General features: G+C 42.3%; 1 protein-coding gene across 14 annotated transcripts in view; it reads left to right on the top strand.

Moving 5' to 3' along the window:
- The window catches only part of PRDM10 (PR/SET domain 10), a 45,974-nt gene that overhangs the window by 15,008 nt on the left and 13,225 nt on the right, over positions 1 to 17,741 (top strand). For 13 of the 14 annotated variants that reach the window (XM_071449508.1, XM_071449516.1, XM_071449509.1 and 10 more), the window contains 9 exons: positions 1,190 to 1,309; positions 2,270 to 2,477; positions 2,864 to 3,105; positions 4,143 to 4,346; positions 6,261 to 6,333; positions 6,945 to 7,062; positions 8,020 to 8,149; positions 10,303 to 10,527; positions 16,134 to 16,481. In XM_071449508.1, coding sequence (XP_071305609.1) covers positions 1,190 to 1,309; positions 2,270 to 2,477; positions 2,864 to 3,105; positions 4,143 to 4,346; positions 6,261 to 6,333; positions 6,945 to 7,062; positions 8,020 to 8,149; positions 10,303 to 10,527; positions 16,134 to 16,481 — 1,668 coding nt within the window. The remainder of the gene's footprint in view (positions 1 to 1,189; positions 1,310 to 2,269; positions 2,478 to 2,863; positions 3,106 to 4,142; positions 4,347 to 6,260; positions 6,334 to 6,944; positions 7,063 to 8,019; positions 8,150 to 10,302; positions 10,528 to 16,133; positions 16,482 to 17,741) is intronic. The other variant, XM_071449511.1, reaches the window with a different exon arrangement.

Genomic DNA, 17,741 nt, shown 5'->3' with positions numbered 1-17,741 from the left:
AGGAATAATGCCTCTTTGTTGCCACTTGGCTTCAGAAGTGTCAATACCAGACTGTCGTGGTGGTTTCGTCCTCACCATTGCACCATTCCCTGAAGTCTTTTTGCTGTTGTTTTTCAGGAGTTTTATAAATTACTCTTAATACCTCTTTAAACAAAGCAACTAGTTTGGAGTACTAGGACTGAGTGCTTACATTATGGATTTTGTTGTCTGCTCCCTTGCTACTGGCCCAATGCACTGTTCTCAGTTTTATCTGATATTTATTAAGCACTCTACAGAGAGCCAAGAGCTTGGATTTTAGCAAAAAAGCTGCTTAACAGTCAGAGACACAGACTAGAAGCCACATGATATCAGCTGTAGAGAAGGATGAAAAGTCACGTGAAATAATGGTGCAAATTCCTGTATAGATAAGCAGGAAACAAAAGGCAGGAAAAGTGATTCCTAGGGGTTCAGCAATAAAACAAAGCACAACTAAGGTGATTCCTTAGTTGTGCTTTGTTTTATTGCTGAATGGATGAGAACAATGTAATATGCATTAATTTGGTTGTTACAGCACCAAAAAAAAGTATGTAAACAAAAATATATAGTGTGACCAAATGTAAAGAAAAATAATTGTTGGGTACCTCTTTTTTGAGAGGTTGGTCTTCTCATGAGGTCAATACACCATCTTGGTTTTTATGGATCCTGGATCATAGAATCACCGAATGATTTGGATTGGAAGGGATCTTAAAGCTTATCTACTTCTAAACCCCTCAGCCATTAGCAAGGTTTGGTTGAGGAAAGAAAAAGTCAAAAAATGAGGAAATGTTTTTTAGTCCTTCTTTACCTTTTCCCTTGAAAATGAAAGTAAATTTGGGTATAGAGGAAAAGAGACCCCAAATCACTGGTTTTACCAAGAGCTAAAGAGCTCCTAACATCTGTTTTTAGTGCAGTTGAACCCAGGACCTTAAAAATATGTAATAGGTAATTCAGAATTTGCAAAGTCTATAGATTTTAAGTCTTTCCCTTTGTCCCAGGAGCTACAGGTTCTGTCCAAGCCCATTATCCCTATTTGAACCCCAAAAATCATGGGAATGCAGCAGTTTTTGAGTAGAGTGCAGGGCTCAAGGGAGCTGTGCATGCCGGGCCCTGCCCACATGTTAAGTGACTGATGGAAATGCTGCAGTGCTAAAATGAGTGCCTGTGATTTTAGGTAACGGTGCTCTTGCCTGCTGCTGCTCAGAGCATGAATCCCACCAACCTGTCTGTGCTCGGCAGCGTTGCTGACCCCCCCCAGCCAGTGGCTCTGGAGCAGGGGCCGCAAGCAGATAGAGTAAGTTGCCAGGCACCCTTTCCTTTTCATGTATGAGCGCACGGATTCCATTGCTCCATCATCTCTGGGGATGAAATGCGGCTAAGTGATATGGGAGGAGATTTGAGAAAGGTGTAGTACAGATTTTACTGTCTTCCCTAGTCTCACCATGGAATGCATGGGGGTTTAGGATATCATATATTTAATATACAGAGAAACCTGTTTCAATGATGGTTCTGTGAGCAGCCACTCTAAAAGTCTGTCAGTGCTGAAAAGTGAACTTAACAGAAGGTGTAGTGCTGACTGTCACAGTAACATCCACTGGGTTTCCTTGCCAGTGTTTTCAGGCAGCTCTGCTGCCTGTACTATTTCTTGTTCTCTACCTGAGAAGCCGGTGTGGGTGATGAAATATGCGCCAAACTTCAAATGTTGCAGTTCTTTTAAGGAAGGAAAGGGCTAAACTTGAAAATTAGTGGAAGTCTGCAATGGCCTCAACTGTTCTTCATGTCCTGTGCTTTATATCCAGTCTCCACATTACCTCACCCTTTCTTGACCTCTACCTTTGTACTCTGGAGATTGGTTTTGTTGGATTGTCAAGAGAAGATTGTGTGCCAAAGTGCAGGATTCTCTCACTTGTACAGAAGAAATTAAAATACAGCTTTAGGCTCTAGGTAATATCCACAGAGCCTGGACTTGGTTTTAAACTTTCTGCAAGGATCAAGAACTTCTCTGAGTTCTGTTTCTTCTGAGAACTGAGTCCTTGGCAGGGTATAGCCAGGGAGTAATACAGGTGTTTTCAGTGAGGCCATCAGCAGCAGCCAGCCATGCAAAACATCCCTTGGCAGTCATTTAGCACCTTCCCTTGTCCTCCTCTCCATTGCCATAGGCAGCAGGAAGGGTAGGCTAGCAAGGACCTTCATTACTTGTCCTTGTGGTTTGTTTATTGAATCAGCTTGAATTGTTTGTGAATTCTCTCCTCAGGCATCATTACCGGTGCATAACCAAGTGTTACCTCCTATGGAGGCTGTGGATGGTTCTGATTCTTTAGCACCTCTGCAGAATCAAATGGAAAGGATAGAAACAAAAGAGGAAGATGATGAGGATGAAGATGAGGATGAAGATGGGGAAGACACTGACATGGATGAGTGGGATCCAGATCCACCTCGACCCTTTGATCCCAATGATTTGTGTAAGCATGTGCAGTCATATGTAGTGTACTTCCTGCCCCCCCCCCCTTTTCTTCCCTCTCCATTAGACCTTTAGTAAAGAGAGGCAAAAACCATTCAGATTTTAGCGGTAATGAGTAAATGTGAGTCTTGATTCACAGAGAAATGTGAATTCAAATTGGGCTGCTTGACTGAAAAGGCCAAATTCTGTCTCTAGTCAAGTCTCTGAGCTGATCTGTTCCTATTTTGCTGGACACTGGCCTGTCTAATATTTTGAAATATAGACAGATTATTGGCATAAGTGTTCCCACAGCTGAGCCAAAGAAGTTTAGAGAGAGATAAGGCTGTCTCTGAGCTGGTATGTGAGTGTCTGCCTAAAAGTCATGTCCTCTCTGCCTTTGTGTTGCAGGGTGTGAAGAGTGTAATAACGCACATCCCTCAGTGTGTCCAAAACATGGACCTTTGCATCCCATCCCAAACCGGCCTGTGCTGACCAGGGCGAGGGCGAGCCTTCCCCTGGTGCTCTACATAGACAGGTTTTTGGGAGGTGTGTTCTCCAAAAGGCGCATCCCAAAGCGTACACAGTTTGGGCCTGTGGAAGGGCCTCTGGTCAGACAGACTGAGCTCAAAGACTGCTATATCCATTTGAAGGTAAGGGTGAGAAAAGGGGAAATCAATTTGTGCCTAAGCTTTGATTTTCATTAATTTGTCACTCTACTTTCATCAATTCACTACAGATATTTTTTACTTCCATCTCTGAATGTAACTAAGAAATACCCAGATTGTTTTGGTTTCAAAATTGCTCTGTTATTCAGGGTGACACACTAATCCCTGTGAATGTTCTGGCATTATGGTGATAGGCTATATATATGTGTATATAGGGTGCATAACATGGAAGGCTGTGAATCACTCTCACGTGAGCTGAAGCAGCATCTGGACATAAAAATAGCAGCCCCTTCTGAGGAAATTCTGCAGCCATTCTTTTATGTCATGTTGTAACCTCAGTTCAAAATATGTTTCTTACCTTTCTATTCATAAGATGTAGGGGTGAGGAGATATTTTTATGCCTTTCCTCTTGCCAAGTAATTGGTATGGGGTAAAATGTATTTGAGTGACTTTTATCCATTTATCCATACTGGTTTCACTAGGAAAAATTGGTCCTTTATTTGTTGGAGTTTAGATCCACAGTCTTAGGAGGGCTCTGATGGTCAGTGTCTGACAAGCATAGGCAGATTCAGCAACCAAGAGAAGTTGGTTGCTGAATCAGAAGTTCAGCTAAAAAAATGCTGTTTCCTGCTTGAGGCAGTGTCATGACTCAAGAAATGAAAGGAAAAGTGGGTGTGCCAGTTCGAAACTTCTGACTGATGTTTCTGGAGCCTACTAAAGCTACAGCTACCTGTGTGTCATTTGTTATAGTCACTTGTTCATACTATGCCTGACCCCTTTAATGAATGATTCTTGTCCCTGAAAACCTTGGAAGGATCCATTTTGCCTCCCTAGTTAATCTTTACCTGTTGCTAAGTATGTCTCTGCTTGTTTCTGGGTCTCTGTTGGTAAAGAGAAAATGAGCTATGTCTTCATTGCTCCCCTAATGTAACAGTTGCATGGGCGCTGTAGTTTTCTTAGTCAAATTCTTTTGAATGTGCTGCTAGGCAGTTACAGTCACATGTGATTGGATTTTGCTACAGGTTTCTCTTGATAAGGGTGACAGAAAAGACAGAGACTTGCAAGAGGACTTGTGGTTTGAGCTGTCCAGTGAGGCTTTGTGTAACTGGATGATGTTTGTGCGTCCAGCTCAAAATCACCTGGAGCAGAACCTAGTGGCCTATCAGTACGGCCACCACATTTATTACACCACCATTAAAAATGTGGAACCCAAGCAGGAACTCAAGGTATGGCATTGTTGTGTGTCAGGATTCTCTTTTTCTACTGGTTAAATAGTACTTTAAAAGTTGATGCCTATTAAGTGCCAAAAACTACTACTGATGTGAATAGTTTTAGAACTTTTTTCCTCTGAAAGAAGCCTGGCCTGAATTGAATATCACTGAAGTCAATAAGTAGTTAGTCACCAACATATGCATTTTAATGAGCTTTGGTTCATGAGGAAGTTTAAAATAAAAATAGGTAAATTATTTGTCTCTCCCTGTCATGCTTTACACAGCATATATTTTGCTGATACAATCTAATTTTTATTGCAGCAATTGTATTTTTTTAATTCTGGATGCCCTTTCAGTTAGCCCTGTGTGTTCCTGGCTTGTTTTCTGGTGCCTTAAGTGAATGTGGTCTCTCCTTCTACCTGGCTTTCCTGAAGTTTTTGAAACTTTGCATGTGAAAAATGATAAAGGATATTGTGATTTTCCAGTAGTTTGCTTTTTGTTCCCTCTGAAAATTTATTGATTATGTTGAGCTCAAAGTAGTGTAGCTGGCTGAGATGGCCTTAATTTTCAACATTTTTTGGGCACTGGGGGGGAGACCAAAAAAATTTGCTATCAGGAAATTTTGTTGTTCTTCAAATCTCTTCTTGAATGTAGAATTCAACAATTTGTGAAAAAACAATTGTTTAGTAAGTGCACTTAGTGAATCAGGGCAAACGCCTACTTATACCCTTTAAGAGCAGGACTATCTGAAATCAGTCCTTAATGTTTTAAGCTGAATTACTAGAAATCTTACAAATCCATTTTAGGTGTATTCAAATACCATTTTCTCAACAGTTTTTTAAAACAATTTGAAATAAGACTTTAAATCTGTACAGACCTCCATGTGGGAGCATCATTTTTCTTACTTTATGTGTTAGTAGTGTCTTTTGGGGTAAAATGGCTTGCTAACTGAAAGGCTTGGTGACCTGATTTCTTCCCCAAGTGGATGTAGGGCATTCATTCACATTTTGTTCAGAGATTAAAGTAGTTGAAGCTGGGAAGTTTTGATTTGCCTGCCAGGTGTGTAGTCCAGGAGCTCCAGGTTTTTGTCTTTGTCCAGCTAGTGAGATTCCTGCAGAGTGACGCACCTGCTGGAGAGTCCTTGAAATCCTACTCACCTCTGCCTGTGGCCCACTGCAAGTTCAAACTTGTTTGAGTTTTTCCTGATGAAAATCTGTTGATGCCTTCTTTGAGAAATCTTTTCTAAAATCCACTCTTTTTCATCAAACAAATGAAATGATGGAAGAATTCTCATCTAAATGTGAGCATCTGCTTTTAGGCTTTTGTAAACTTTATCTTCCTGCCTCTTGTGGTTGCCTTTGCTGAAGGCTGAAATTCCTTGTATGACAAAAGTGGGTCCATCATGCTAGCCTGGCAGATCTTTGTTTTGGGAAGCAGGACCATATTGTTCCAATCCTTCAGAAGCTCAGAAGCATTTTAAATGAGTCTATGTGGATGTTGCTGCCTATTGTCTAAGTAAGGAGAGCAGGAAAGAAATGGGAAATCCCCCAAGTTAATAATATTTCCATTCCTCTTGGTACAAGTATCAGTACTCTGATGACATCCATCCTTTACAGTCATATAGCTGGGTTTGAAGAGATATTAATCTTACTTCCTTAAGAACAACTGGAAGCCATGTGCGAGATAAACATTCGTGTTAGGAAGCTAGACCTTAAAATTAAATGGATGTACTTCCTGAGCAAAGCTCTAACATTCCTCAGTGGGGCCGCATTGATCTTACCAGACTTTATTATTGAGGGTGGAAGGAGAAAGAAGAGTTAGTGGTTGAGGCAAGTGAAGTAAATGTGTTGCTTAAAACCCATTTTAAAATAAATTTCCATTAGTTTTGGCTCCACTTCAGTGTCCTGTTACCTTGTGCTCCTGCTGCAGGTGTGGTATGCTGCCTCCTATGCCGAGTTTGTGAACCAGAAGATCCATGACATAACTCAGGAGGAAAGGAAGGGTAACTTGAGATCTTCTTCTGCTTTCAGTGTGGTGGTGGTTGAGAGTTGCACTCCTTACTTTCAAGTATATGGCCTGTATAGTGCTCCCAAATTTCTGCTAGGTTAGGAAAAGTTAAGCCAGATCTTGATTGTGTTTTGGGGCTTGTTTCCAATAACTATTCTCATGAGAATATTACTTTAATTTAAGCCTTTGCTTCAGTTTCTGGGAAGCTTTAGGTTACTTCCTCCGAGGAAGAGGTCTGTTTCTGTACTCCCTGTCTGCTGTGCAACTGCTTTAGATTTAGAAATTTCCCTTGATCTCCCTTAACTTACACCAGAGGCACAATCCTGTAGATGCTCTTCCACACAAGCATGAATTTCAGAATCCCGCTGAATATCTAACAGTGTTGATACGCCATGAGAATTGTCCCCAGTGATCTTTGTGTCTCTGTAATGAGCTATGGTCTTGGCACAGTGCAGAGGATATAAAAGCAAAGACCAGCAGAGCAGGGCTGGGTATTCTGCAGCCTGTCTAACCTTCAGGGGAGAAATCTGACCCACAGAGGATAGAGAGGCTGGGGGCAAAAAAATTAGGTGATGAGTGAAATGGTGTTACTGACATTTCTGACAGTGCTCAGGGAGCAGGAAAAGAACTGGCCATGTTACGAGTGCAATCGGCGTTTCGTGAGCTCGGAGCAGCTCCAGCAGCACCTCAATTCCCACGACGAGAAGCTGGACTTCTTCAGCAGGTACTGACAGCCTTAGCTTTGCTTGTGGATCACTGTGGTGCTTCCCCAAACATGCAGAAAGGAGGAGCTTTGTCCTGCAAAGCTTAGTGACCAACTCAGGAGAGATCAGCTCAGCACCAGAATGGAAAATCATGGCAGCAGGAGGCTGACTGGTCTAAGACTCGGTGAAACAAGTACCTTGAGAGAAATAAGCTACTGTTGAAATTAGTAAAGTTTTTTTGGTTTGTTTTTCTTTTGACAATGACTTTAAATATTTGTAATGTTTCATTATCACAGTATTGAAAAACTATGTTTCTCAGAGATACAGAAATAACAGAGCTTGGAAAACAAGGCTTCTGTAGTGTCTCATTGTGCCACTGGCAAGATAGTTTATCCTGACTTATTAAAAACTGAATCTACAAACACCTGTCACAGAGCAGAAGATATTGGTGCCTTCTTTCTCCTGAAATGTAGCAAGTGACTCTGTTTTGTTTAGTTTTTTTGACGCAAAATTGTTCCCTTCTGTTTAGTGCCTGACATCAACAGCTGAGTGCTTTTTGGGGAGGAATGTTATGGCTTCAGATTTTAAATGGGTGTCCTTGTGAACTTGTTCCAGCATGCTGAAAATGCTTCTCAGCACAACATAAACTGGGGTGTTAGAAGAAGTCTGCCATGGCAGAGGGCTGGATGGAAGCAAGTAGTCCTCTTGGTCCCATGATTCCTGATAGAAATTTTAATGTGTTCTGAACATTGGCTTCTCATAAAGCACAAAAGAAATAGATACCAGGCAGAAACCCATTGTTTTTGCTGCCAGAATTTATTCTGTTTTTATTATTTACTGTATTTTATTATTTACTGCATCATTGTTGCTGAGTTGAATGGGTGAGTAGGAATGCTGAAAAAGAAAGCATAAAATCAGTGGAGAATCCAAATTAGTCTTTTTTTGTATCTAACCTGGAGCACTCCTGTATTCTGCAGAACCAGAGGCCGAGGTCGTGGGCGAGGAAAGAGGAGATTCGGACCAGGCAGACGCCCTGGGCGCCCTCCCAAATTTATGCGCATAGAAGTAACCAGTGAAAATGGTGAAAAGTGTGAAGAAGGAACACAGGTATATTTTTGGAAATGGAGGGAAAAAAATAGACTAAATAGACTCTTGACTAAAAGAATTTGGGGCATCAGTGCAAACTGAAGGTGTGCTTTGGACTTACACATGAGTAATTCTTGGTTTCTAGCTGGAATTCTCTGCCAGGAGAGCCCACTACTTCCCTACTATAAAACCTGTAAAATCACTTGGATTTCTGCAGCAAGTTTCACTCCAAAGCACTCAGCAGTGAGGTTGGGTTATTGTGACAGTTTAGCAGCCTCGCAGAAGTAATTTAGACAGTAAAACTGTAATAGGAGTTTAGGCTCCTATTTGTCCTTTCTGGAATGTGAGATCAGCCTGCTCTTAAAACTGTTGCTGGTAGAATTAAATCAGTTTGAGATATGATTCTCCATGATGTTTTAATAATAACAGAAGGGCCTCCTGTAGGCAGGCTTATTGCAAAATGTTCTTTTGCTTGTAGCTGTTGGTTATATTCTGCAGAGATGTAATATGATGCATTTAAGTAAAAAACTAAATTCTCTGATGGTGACCATGCTTAGGTTACCACTAAGTCCTTTTATGAGCAGTGACAGAAGGGATCAGTGCTCTGGTTTATCACTTAGCTGAAAGCTGATATTTGGAGTGGTAATTTTCCTCTGGCTCCTCACTGGGTCACGGCTCTGTGCTGACTCAGATGGAGGAATGTATACTCTGCCTGTGAATTCTGCTGCAATGCCCTAAATGCTGCATTAGGTGAAGGCAGTTATGAGCTCACCCTCTCTACAGGCTGACATGACACATGCCAGCCTCATTTAGACAAATAAACCTAATGCTGGTTCCAAACCCTTCACTCTGGGGAGATGGCACTTGCTGGGCACAGTCCAGTGTGTGGGTGGCCTCTGGACTGGAGGTAGCTTGTGTCCTGCCAGCTTGGAGCATGGCGCAGAGCTGGCTCACACATGTCTGTGCAGTGGGATAGGATGATGCCCTAAGCCCTTGGAGGTCTGCTCACCTCGCTAAAGCTGGGCACGAGTTCTGCCTGGGAACTGGAGAGTCAGGATGCTGAGAACACAGCTGAGTGTCAGCAAGGTGGAAACTTGCCACCCAAGTTGGGCTGGACACTGAGATTGTGTATTGTTTACTAAGGGTCTCTTTCTGGTAAGCACTCACAGTCTTTAAGGGCCTCATTCCTTGGTTTTCTTCTCCCACACCCGCTTTTGTGTTTTGACAACACCAGCCTTCAACTGACAAAATTCAAAATTAATTCTGGTGTTCTGTTTCTTAGCTTGTGCTTTTAAGTTTCTTCAGTTGCATTATGTGGTGTCAAATAAGGATCTGTGTGGTTTTTTTTATGTAATAGAAGATAATTCCACTCCAGAAGAGTTATTGGAACTCACAGGGAAAGAATGTAGACTTTGGGCATGTGCTTCCTGCTCACAACACCTCCCTATTATGCTAATGCAAAAGGGGAGGAAAAACCGCTTTGTGTGATATATGGAAGTGATGCGTGCAGAGCTTGAAACTGGATAAAAAAAACACATAGTGCCCAGCGTGATCACCTTGTTTGTCACTCTCCAGTTTCGCACTCCAGATAGTTCTTTAGAAAGGAGAAGACAGTGCAAAATGACACACCGTGTTTCAAAGTGACAACAGTTTCCATGAGACAGAAATTCTTTCCTGGGTCTGCACTAGTCGCCTTGGTTAAAGCAGAAATAGTCCTGAGTGCAGAACAGCCTTGTTGGCTATTATCCGGCTAATCAGCCAGATAATGCTGATTGGTTTTGCTGCCAGAATTTATTCTGTTTTTATTATTTATTGCATTTTATTATTTACTGCATCATTGTTGCTGAGTTGAATGGGTGAGTAGGAATGCTGAGAAAGAAAGCATAGTGACCGTGGCTGGTCAGGGAGAGGGATGGCCCATGGAGAGTCACCCACCTGCAGCACTGCCTCCCTGGTGCTCTGGGTGACACTGCTGTAGGTGAAAGTGATTATGCCAAAAGCAGCAGTGGACACAGTAGGAGAACTGTAGGAGTTAGTGTAGACACTACACTATGCTGTTTTGTTTATAGTTTCTGATTAAATATGTACAAATCTTGTTGTCTGCTGAGTACTATCAAAAGTGTTTTTCAGTGGGTGGGGGGAATAATCACTGGTTGTATGATTTGCGATTTCAGGACTTGCTGCATTTTTCCAGCAAGGGACAGTTTGATGAGGCCGGACAAGCCCCACTGAATGGGCTGGAGCAGCAGGAACAGACTCCAGTGCCAACAGAGCCACAGGGAGCACTGGAGCAGCAGGAAAACCACGTGCTCCATGTACAGCCACAGCATGAGGGGAACACGGTGTCCACACAGAGCTCCGTGACAGCAGATGACATGAGGCGAGCAAAGCGCATCAGGGTAAGCACAGAGGATGAGGGATCATGTCCACTGTAACCCAGGGAATGCCAGGCCTGCCTGCCAGGGCCAGCTGGTCCTCCTTTCACTGTCAGATCCATTTCCAAATCCCAAATAAAGCATCTCATTCATAGCAGTTTTCTTTGCACTGAGAGGAAGACAAAATAAAGGACCAGTATCTCATAGGTGTTAATGAGAACTGGTCAGGAGCTGGAGCTGATTGAATTCTATCACAGTAATTCTTGCATGGAAACACAGTCCATCCAAACTGGCAGGCAGGGGTGCTTCAAACTGACAGAATCCTGGTGCTGTGGCACATACTAATGACTTGCTCACAGCACCATCTGTGTCTCTCAGAACTCTCTTGCAAATAGTTGCCGAAGAGGAACCACAACCTCAGTTTGGATCCACTTAGATGATGATGATACTTAGTGATAAACTCCTTTTTTGGGGTAGAAAACCCTGCCTTTGAGAGCAAAACCTGTGTTAAAAGCAAACACTTTGAGCCTGAGCTCTATGTCAACTGGCTGAGCTGGTTTTTCTCTACTCTGTGTGGGTGGGAAATGATTCAAGCACAAATTCAAATCCTTGAATATTTGTAACTAGGAGATCAGTTTATTTAGCTTAAAATCTTTTTCTTCCATGTGTTAGCTTTGGATTAAGGAAAGAAACAGCTGCAGTGGGGCAAGGGTTCATTTTTAGGGGATGAGGAAGGATTAGAAAAATGTTGAGTATTCTGTGTAGGAAGATGTTGAACCAAATTTTGCTTGCAGTTTACAGTAATACATATATATGCAAGACTGATGGTGGTGTTACCCCAAAAATGTTGTGGCATGTCTTGAAGGAAGAGTTCGGCTTGGGCACATTAAGACTGCACAGTCTTTAACCACACAAAATGCTTGCAGTCTCTGAATGACAAGTTTCTACCAGTGATTTCATTTTCATATGTTAAAATCTTGTGGGATTTTTTTATTGAATGTATTTTGAAGGGTGTATAATAGAGTACAGAGAGAGATGCTGAAGTTTTGACAGAGCATGGGGATGTACTCCTTATAGTGTGCTACAGCATCCTCAAGAAAGAAAAGAAAGCATTGCCCATTTCCCTGAACTTTTGAACCCAAGATGTGAACTTAGGATCCTCTCAAATAATTAATGTAGGAAGAAAAGGACAGAAATTCTGAAGTTACTTCTTTGTCTTGTGACTTTGCTTTTGTTCTCTGTAAATTCATCACAAATGGATGAAAGCTTAGAGGAGTGCAGTGGTGGTTCAGTGATATGTTTGTATCTCAAGTCTTCCGAACTTTCCCTTTATCTGGCAGCTCATGTTCAGCAGAGTCCTGGAGATGTTTCAAGCCAGTAGCACTGGCAGAATGGCAGATGGATGATTGCACAGATCTTTCCATATTGCATCAGACTGTGAGCAATGAGCACTTGAGATAAGACTAAACCAGCAAGTATAATAAAGCCTCGATCTTGGCCTTATCATCGAGCAATGCAAGGTAGTCTGGACAGCTCAATCCCTCTGGGGACAGAGTGCCCGAATACCCAGTCAGCTCGCAGCCGCTGCAGGCTACGCTAAGCAAGCTTGGTGATTGCCAGCTCTTTAGTGATTATCAGCTCTCTTAAGATTTCAGCTCTTTGCTTGCTCACTGGGGCACCTTTGGCTGAGGCAGAAGCAGACGCGAGAGCAGAGAAGGAGAGGTCCTGGTGTTCCACAGCGATGGTTTATTGGGGAGTCTGTGAAGGGTTCCAGCGACAGCTCTTCTTCTGTCGAATGGGCTAAAACAGCCCCTTTTTATAGGGCATAGGGGGATCCAAACTTGTCCAATAGTAAGGGTCAGGGAGAATGACCTATGAGGTTATAGAGATAAGGCTATGGGGCGGAGGGTCAGAGACAGGAGCTTATTTTGCTGTGTCATCATGACTCAGCAGCTCCTACTGTTAAGTCTCAATCCTCCGTGGAGCTCTTGCCAGCTGCATGGAGTCTGCTACAAGCAAGCATCATGTTTTAAAAAATCATCCTTTGAACATTCACACAGCACCTGCCTACAATAACATGCACTTCATAATAAAAGCAAGCAAACATTTGGTTTTTAGATATGTGGTACATTATTCACTTCCAAAGAACAAGTAAAAAGTCCTGACTTCTGATTATGATTCTGAAACCTGTGCATCTCTTATTCTTCCTTATTAATTAGATAGGATTTAGTTTTCAAAACCAGTCATTCTTTGTGAATTACTTCAGCTTTTCTAAGGCTTAAGACAGTGGTGCTCTGAGAGTGTTTTCATGCTAGGTGGAAGCACTGATTTGTCCTGCCCCAGGGTTCAAGTCCTGATAGGATCAGTTCACTTTTTAGCGTCTGCTTTAGAGTCTGTGGGGTTTCCTTGGAGATCAGACCTTAACTATGGCAGTTGGGGGGTTCCCTAGTATTGAAAAGAGATACACGCATCCTTGAAGAACTCTTGTAGAAAATTAGAAGAACACTGTAGTCCACAGTCAAAATGAATCTTTGTTTTTAGTTCAATTCTGGGCAGTATGTAGGGTGTCTGTGTGCTAATGCCAGAAACAGGAGGGATAGGAATACGATTTGGAAAGCACAGTCACTTCCTTCATGGTGAATGAAATGCAAGTAGTTGTGTAAAATGGAGCACAGCCAGTAAAATGAGGTTAGAAAAAGTCCCTTCTCCTTAACTTTTTTACTCTCCTTCTCCCTATCCTGTTGTCATCCTGACCTAATTATTCCCTTCTGCTGAAAGCATTCTGTTCTCACTATGGTTCTACAGTGCACATTGCATCCCTGTTATTGAGCCCTAGGAAAACAGGAAAGGTCACAAAACATCTTCAAGATTAACTGTGGTTTTTATCTTTGCCCTTTTAACTCCCCTTGAGCAGTTACTAACTACAGACTAAACCTGGAAGATCGGTTTAGTGTTCCCTGAGGCAAAAACCTCAAAGCAGTAAACTCTATTTGGAAGAGCCCTTGTAGTCACCTGCAGAAGTCAAGGCTTCTGTTTTCTCAAGTCCATTGCATAACATAAGTATTTTTTTCTCTCTCAATGCTGCCTGCTCAGCTGGAGCTGCAGGTAGGTTTGGGTTTTTGTTTCATTGGGTTTCTCCTGTATCTAATCCAATGGTACGTATCAGCACTGCCTTCCATGTTGTTTGGTCCAACTCCTGTTTAGTGTTTCCCTGATTGACCCTGCACCATAAATCGTCACATTCATTCTTCTTTAGGTAACCAGTGTCCAGAACTAAGTGTTACCTGAATAACAATTTGCATTTTTCCAGTTCTTTTCATGCCAGTTCTTTGTAGATTTAAGGTGGATTTTATAGGAGTAAATTACTTGGATGAAGAGCCATAATATCAGTGTTAAAGTTTTGGAAGATTTGTTTGCACAATTGTTTGTGCCAGATCAATACTACAAGTTAATGAGACAACACTTAGTTCTTTGGTTCTGTTTTAATAGTTGATAGATTATCTAGGCAAAAAGCAGTAAAACACTTCACATTCTGTAGCCCTTGAGATAACAACAGGGCTATGTTGAGTCTGGCCTGCTGTATTAGCAGTCAGCTCCCTGCTAAGGTACCAGTGATCAAAATTCAATAGTGCAATTCAGGACTTGAAATATACATCTTTTCACCTATGTTTTATTAGCATCTCCCTGTGGTTAAGGGGACAATTATATCTTTTGAACTCCAAGCAGCACATCAGATTTTGCACAGTGCATGGCTGTCTTTCCAATTCCCAGTATGACTTAGAGCAGATCCCCGTTTCCCATTGTCTCCACTTGTAAAATGGAGAATCGTGATGATGACAACTCCTGGGAAGCCCTATTTGGAGCTCCTGTATTAAAGTGTTAATATTTTTTTTGGTAGCAAAACATTTGCTCTCTTGTTCTTTTCTGGAATGAAAGTCTAGGTTTCCCTCTGCATTTCAGATGGTGAAAAAGGATCTTTGAGGTTCATAAATTTAATTCTTAGCACAGCATTCACAGTATTCCCAAGTTGTTCCCTCATTCCAGCAGAAGAGCTCATACCTTTACTTAATCAGTGTCAGCTGTTGGTGTGTACTTAAGAGACACAGCAAATGTCAGTTGTGTCACCTGCCACATTCCCACAAGCAAAGGAGACAGGAAACCAAGGAAATTTGTTTGCAGAAGTCATGAATGGGTCTCATGGAGAAGTGGGTCATATGGAACACCTGTGTGCAGAAGTGTCAGCAATATTCTAGTGGAATCTGAGTGGTTTGGGCTGGGAGGAACCTTAAAACTCATCCAGTCCCACCCCCCCTGCTATAGGCAGGGACACCTTCCACTATGACAGGTTGCTCCAAGCCCCATCCAATCTGGCCTTGTGTGCTTCCAGGGATGGGGCATCCACAGCTCCTCTGGGCAGCCAGTGAGAGGGCCTCGACACCCTCACAGCTGAAAATTTCTTCCTAATATGCAACTTAAACTTATGCTCTTCCACATTATTTCTCTAACTATCATGATGTAGATTCTGTGTTTAATGTGAAAAAAGACATCAATAAATAATGGTTTATAGAAGTATTTGAGAGAAGAGTGGATATTGCTTAGACTTCTTGCAGAGGAATGGAGCATTGCAGTATACTTGGAGTGCAGTATGGGTGACAATGTGCTGGGGGATTTCATAGGACTCAATTCCAGCTTTGCAACTATCCAACATGAAAGTTCTCATCCAATATTGAAATGCAGGTGCAGGACCTCCTTCCCTCTTTCTATAGGCAGTGCATCCAGCAGCATCTGTTCCTCCAGCAGAGAGTACTGGGTCAGGACTGGGATGGCTCTATAACATTTATCTGAAGGGTAAGGAGAGAAAACAGAGAACAATCATGAAATGTTACAGAAAAGGCAGAGTGAAGGCAAACACACACCAAAAAAATAGGGGCTGAGAAGAGACATTGTGCACAGTAGAAGCGGAGAATTGCTCACAAGGTCTTATGTGCTGCTGATAAGGCTGCCATTCTGCCTTTGTCATCATATTTTGAAACTCTGTTCTTCTTTGTGGCAATAGTAAAAAAGTTCAGACCAGCATTTCTTGAATGTATGTTCCACTGGAAGTTCTCCAGACAATGCTAAACCACTGCTGCACATCTCTGTGGTGATCTTTGATGCAAAAGGTGATCTTGTAATGGGCTGTGGAATTTCATAAGCCCTGCTTCTGAGGGAAACACACAGTGCTGGCTCACCATTCCTTTGTGTGGTGGCTGAACTTATGATGTGATGCCAAATAATCAGCTGGAATTGCAGCTTTTCTCAGGCTCGGGTCTGTGCTTCAGAGAGGACTTAGTTTTATTTTACAGAAAAATTGCATGCTTAAAGAAAGTCAGCTAAATCAGAAGAAATCAGGGATGTAGAGGAAACTCCTGTACTGTGTTCCACTAACTCAGGGTGTAGCTGCAGAGGTTTCCCCTGGCTTCTGCCTGTCACAGCCTCCCCTGCTGTAAATTGGAGGCCAAATATGATGGAAAATAATTTCTTGAAGTTTAGGTTCACTAATTATCTGGTATATTTAATCCTGAATATATATGGATGTGGAATCTATACATGGTAATGAAAGCTAATGGTCTCTTGGATGCTTCTTTCAGAATGCAGCTCTGCAACACCTGTTCATCCGGAAATCATTCCGCCCGTTCAAATGCCTGCAGTGTGGGAAGGCCTTCCGGGAGAAGGACAAGCTGGACCAGCACTTGCGGTTCCATGGGCGGGAAGGGAACTGCCCTTTGACCTGTGACATCTGCAACAAGGGCTTCATCAACAGCGGTGCCCTTGAGAGCCACATGAAGTTCCACATGGACCAGAAAACATACTCCTGCATTTTCTGCCCTGAGTCCTTTGACCGCTTGGATCTCCTTAAGGATCACGTGGCCATCCATGTCAATGATGGCTATTTCACCTGCCCCACCTGCAAGAAACGCTTCCCAGATTTTATCCAGGTGAGATGCTGTACTGATCTGAAGCACTACTTTGGGGGTCTCTCAGAAAGGCTGTGGGTTTCTCAGTGCTCTCCATGTGTAACTGCACAGCAGTTCATTCTCACAAGGTGCAGGGGTCCACCTCAGAAATTGAAAAGGAAGAGTGACACACCACTGCTAGACACTGTCTTATGACACTGAAGTGCTCTGTCCACTAAGTCATCAGATGTGACGCTTCAATCTGTCATTAGAAGGCACTGTACTGCAGAAGGGTGGGTGCCTTATTCCTAAGAAATTCCTGAAGCAGAGGTCCTGACTACTACATCTCCGTGGCACAAAAAGGAATTGTCTTTTGTTGTATTCAGCTTGTACTTGAACAGACCTTGCCCTTCTTCATTAAAACTCTGAACAAAAAATTGAGGGGTTTTACATCTTTAATGCCTTGCCTGCTTTCTGTCAGGATAATTCATTTGAACAGCTCGAAGAAAGGCCAGAACACATCAGGATACTCTGCTTCCTGACTTCCCCCCTGAGCTTCAGCTGGGCACTTTATTCTCCTTCCCTGCACACTGCACTGGAGCAGTGAGTAATGCAGCTACTCTGCACTATGCTGAGCACTTGGACAAGGTCATTAGTAGAATTTAAAGATTCTATTTCCATGTTCAGTAAGAAAAAACTGAGATGGACCGTGCACATATTCATTATCCTTCCTAGGGACAAAGAAATTGATGTGTCTTACTGAGCTGCCTGAGTGAAACTGAAATGTAGATATCCAGTTTAGATCAGGAATAAGAACAGATAGACTACCCACTAGACTAAAGAGGAAAGGATGGGGGAAAGTGATTTCACTAAAATAATTCCATCCTGGAAGAAGTCCTTTATCTTCTGTAAATCTTCAGCAAGGAAGAATGTCGATGATTCAGAAATGCTGTACTGCAACTTAATTCCCTGTAAACTTTCCCAATGCAAATGACTGAAAGTCCCATGGCTTTTTTTCCAGCTATTCGGTTGTATTTTTGACATTTAACAATAATTTTTTTCTCTTCTTGCTGTGTGGATAATTAAGACTAGTCAGCTGCTGCCTACTGAAATCCTTCTATGTGGAACAGGTAGAGATGCCAAGTTGTTCTGTGTATGATCAGTATTAGAAGATGATAAGGATTTAATTAATGATCCATTTCTTGAACAGTGCTTTCATTTCAGATGTCAAACTTCATTAGTTCCTTTATTGGGGGGAGGAAAAAAATACCCCTCTAGATGTCTGAAGAGGTGAAGGATAGT

This window comes from Agelaius tricolor, unplaced genomic scaffold (genome assembly GCF_023055355.1).
Source record: "Agelaius tricolor isolate 1412-34295 unplaced genomic scaffold, bAgeTri1.0.p SCAF_29, whole genome shotgun sequence".
Classification (NCBI taxonomy): Eukaryota; Metazoa; Chordata; class Aves; order Passeriformes; family Icteridae; genus Agelaius; species Agelaius tricolor.
The sequence above is the reverse complement of the archived record's forward strand: the minus strand, read 5'-3'. Positions and strand labels throughout refer to the sequence as shown.